This window comes from Saccostrea cucullata, unplaced genomic scaffold (genome assembly GCF_032062105.1).
Source record: "Saccostrea cucullata isolate Sc308-1 unplaced genomic scaffold, CSIRO_AGI_Scuc_v1 ctg3409, whole genome shotgun sequence".
Lineage (NCBI taxonomy): Eukaryota > Metazoa > Mollusca > Bivalvia > Ostreida > Ostreidae > Saccostrea > Saccostrea cuccullata.
Genome location: NW_026933167.1, coordinates 37,955 through 41,456, shown reverse-complemented (window position 1 = coordinate 41,456; position 3,502 = coordinate 37,955). Strand labels below are relative to the sequence as shown.

Genomic DNA, 3,502 nt, shown 5'->3' with positions numbered 1-3,502 from the left:
AACGGCATCTTAGCTCCCTGAAATTTATATATTCGTGATTGACTGTACAACAAATATTGCTTATAATGAAGCAAAATCGTCCGTTCCTACCACTTTGTTATAAGCGTGTTTTTTAAAATGTTGATTGTAATTTTTTTTTTATAAAAGCAGTAGCTTAACAAATCTGCATTAACTTAAATAGTGAACGTTCGAATTAATTACAACCGAAGAGAAGCTGTTCTTGTGCATGTATGTATATACATTTATTTGAAAATAAAGACATAATAAAAACCATATTGAAGTCATTGACCCCTAATAAAAGCATTCAAAAATTGATGTAAGTTTTCATATCCCGTCATAATTCCAAGGATGGCTTAATTATTTTTGTAAAACTACTTTTTAGACTACAAAGGGTCATTTGTCTTTTATCCAAATTTAAAAAAAATACAAATATAATGTGAACTGCAGTACACGGTCTTTTATATCCATAATCATTAAATACCGAATATTAAATTTCTTTATCACATATATGCTTTACGTGTATTACAAACAATATCAACCATGCTATAACAATATTTTAGGACATGTTCTAAATGAACATACGTATGGACGGTATTGGTCAGTTAGAAATAGCTCTCCCTATTTTTGATCAAAAGCATGTAAATTTTTATTTCACTTTCACAATATGGTAATTAAAACAATTGGTATATGATTTCAGAATGTGTTAGGCAAGTTCAAAACATTAAAAAGTCTTTAAGGTTGGGAGGGGGGGGCGATTGGAAAATTTTTGTTGCATTAAACTGAATGAAAGCAATGTTACTTACTATGGACTGATAGGACTTCTAATTTAGATAAAGGTTTTGATAAAAATCCCAAGTGATATGTCTACGTCTTTTTAAATAGAATATAACAGTCCCATGTCTTTGGACTTCTTTTCAATAATTTTGTAAATCTTTACCTGTAATTAGATGACTTCGTTTCTTATCGTTTCACTATGTTTCTATCTCTTTTATAAGTAAGAATTAAGGTACTTGTAGTATCAACGGGTGTGTGGATCGTGTTCCATTTAAACTTGTTCTTAACCTTTGTCAGTATATGCAGTTTTAAAGGATATAACCTATATTATAACTATCTATAAAATTGATATATACGAATTGGTTTCTTGGTTACTCATCCTTGGCATCTGATCAAACATTTTTTCTTATCAACGTCCGTATGTGCTCTGCTTTCGAATTGGATTGTTTCAATCAATGTTGACCACGAAATTGGTAAGACGTCTTCATATCTTTATAAAGATATTGTTTTTATGATGTTCACCAATGAAATGCTTTTGTTAGTTACAAATGAAAAAAAAATGACATAAGGATTTTAGTGTTAAGTTTGCACTTTATTTTAGGTACACATATACATAAACATATTTGACTAAACTAAATTATTGAGAAATACCATCGCTTGTTGGCTACAACACATGCTTTAGTACAATTTACCACGGGCATGAACCACCAACGCCTGTTAGCTGGATCGCATGCTATAGAACAACTTTCCATTGGCTGAAAACTGTAACTGAGGTCTAATAATTTAACATTGTCGGCGGCCATCTTATCTTCATAGAACTCAATGTAAAAGGGGTCACTGGACATTTCCGATGAACATCTAGATTTGAAATATTTCATTGACTTTGATTTGAAATCGGAACAGTATACGTCTGAAGTTAATGAACTAAATTTTCCAGATACTCTAAGCGAAAAAGAAAAAGTCTCCCGAATGCGAGGATTCTGGTCACAATTCTGAATTCGTGAAATGTACTTGATTGTCTTTTTATGTGTGGACCTGTCTAAACCAACTGAACACTCTGTTCCGGAAAAATCAGTCTGTAAATGGTTATTTACATTCATGCTCACATAGATAAGGAGCCTTTCTGATGTAGATTTTGATCTGACCCAAAATGATGGTCTATATCTTCCTGCATCATAATTCAAAGCTATTTCACATTCTGTAGTATTTTCCTTTGCATTCAACACTGTAAATAAAAGGGTTTCAAAACTGAAACAAAACATAATTATGCTCAAAACATTAACTAACATAACATCTACCACAGGTATGATTATTTACCTTATGCTGTCAAAATAACGCGACTTTGAAACAAACCATTTATGATATTTTTAAACTCTTGCGGGAATTACTTTTTTGCTAACAGTATCTCTAGTTTTCATTTTTTTTTTCTGTTGCAGTCCTTTGATCCTTTTTGTTGCAAAGAATGATTAAGAAATAGGTAAACATAACCATGTTTTCATGAACGATCTGTTACAGTCTGTTGAAAGAAATTATTTTTCGCAACATATAATGTCCTCTTTTAGCGACAATATCTAACAAAATATACTAAAACTTAATTATTTAAACAATATTCTTACTTATATCTAATTTGGTTCTGCCGTATAATTTTAATAAACTTCCATCATTTTCATGGCTAAAAATCAATAGTTCATAAAAATGCACATTTTAGAAGTTCATTCATCCTTGCATTGTTATAAGTTTACATTGTAGCAGTTCTTTTCGAAGAACAGATAAAAAATAATTTTACCTTTGTCAAATCTGATAAGTCTTCCATCATAATATTCAAAAAAAGATACGTTTGTGTCTTCGGGGCACATCAATCTCCCATTCACAGTTACTTTGTTCTCCCCTGGTGATACCGATGCATTGAAATAAAGCGGCCTTATGTTTGGTTTTTCAAGAACTCGGATTGTTTTGGAAATCTGTCATTTAGAAAAAAGTAAAAAAAAAAAGCAATACTCTCCTTTCTAAAAATGCCATAGAGGAGGAAAATTTCAAATTTATAGTCATCTTTAAAATCCAATTTTCCAAAAGTAGAGACATATTGGAACAAATAAAAGAAATTTAGCCATTGGAATCATAAGAATGTGACTATTTATGTCATGTGTTATTAAAAAGTATTGTTTTTACAAATTAACCCAGCGCTTTGAAATTATATATAATTTCTTTTAAGGTTAGATGTTCATTCAGTAAACATGTCAAAACGGTCAGATGGTTATTTCTGAATGTGCTGTAAGTAATATTTTAATTATATTCACTTACAACTAATGGGAAACGTTTCTTTGTGGAAAATATATTGCATACATAATACATTGTAAAATAAAAAAAAAAATATGTTAAGCGATGATGAAATAAGATCAAACTTACGCAATGACAACAGTCAATCAGGACCCAGAAGACAAGAAAACCCAAGCTTAACATTCTTATGGACATTCTGAAACTTACACGTTCTGCTCGCATAAATCTAAAATGTATTCTCTTTCAGCGCAAACCGATATATATGGAATTTGCTCTAATCTATATACATTTATTCTAATGGGGAAATTTACCACTGAAAATGTCAAAGATACAACTTTTGGTCACTTGTTATTAAGTTTGTGCTTGAAACTACAGTTCATTTATTATTAACGCAAGCAGAAGAGGTTCAAGGGTTGTTTTTTTTTTATGAAAAGGTTGTTATTGTTTATCT

The 3,502-nt window shown here is 30.5% G+C and overlaps 1 protein-coding gene across 1 annotated transcript; it reads right to left on the bottom strand.

Annotated features, from left to right (window-relative positions):
- Nucleotides 1–1,406: 1,406 nt before the first annotated feature.
- On the bottom strand, nucleotides 1,407–3,257 carry LOC134237429 (uncharacterized). The gene is made up of 3 exons (XM_062719526.1): nucleotides 3,181–3,257; nucleotides 2,561–2,735; nucleotides 1,407–1,999 (listed from the first exon to the last, which is right to left on the bottom strand). Exons 1-3 carry the CDS (start codon nucleotides 3,244–3,246, stop codon nucleotides 1,407–1,409), a joined length of 834 nt encoding a protein of 277 aa, XP_062575510.1. The 5' UTR covers nucleotides 3,247–3,257.
- Nucleotides 3,258–3,502: the final 245 nt, after the last annotated feature.

Coding starts and splice junctions, on each gene's coding strand:
- LOC134237429 (XM_062719526.1), bottom strand. CDS start 3,246: ATGTCCATAAGAATGTTAAGCTTGGGTTTTCTTGTCTTCTGGGTCCTG. Junction 2,736..3,180: donor TGATTGACTGTTGTCATTGC/GTAAGTTTGATC, acceptor TCTAAATGACAG/ATTTCCAAAACAATCCGAGT. Junction 2,000..2,560: donor ACTTATCAGATTTGACAAAG/GTAAAATTATTT, acceptor TTTTATTTACAG/TGTTGAATGCAAAGGAAAAT.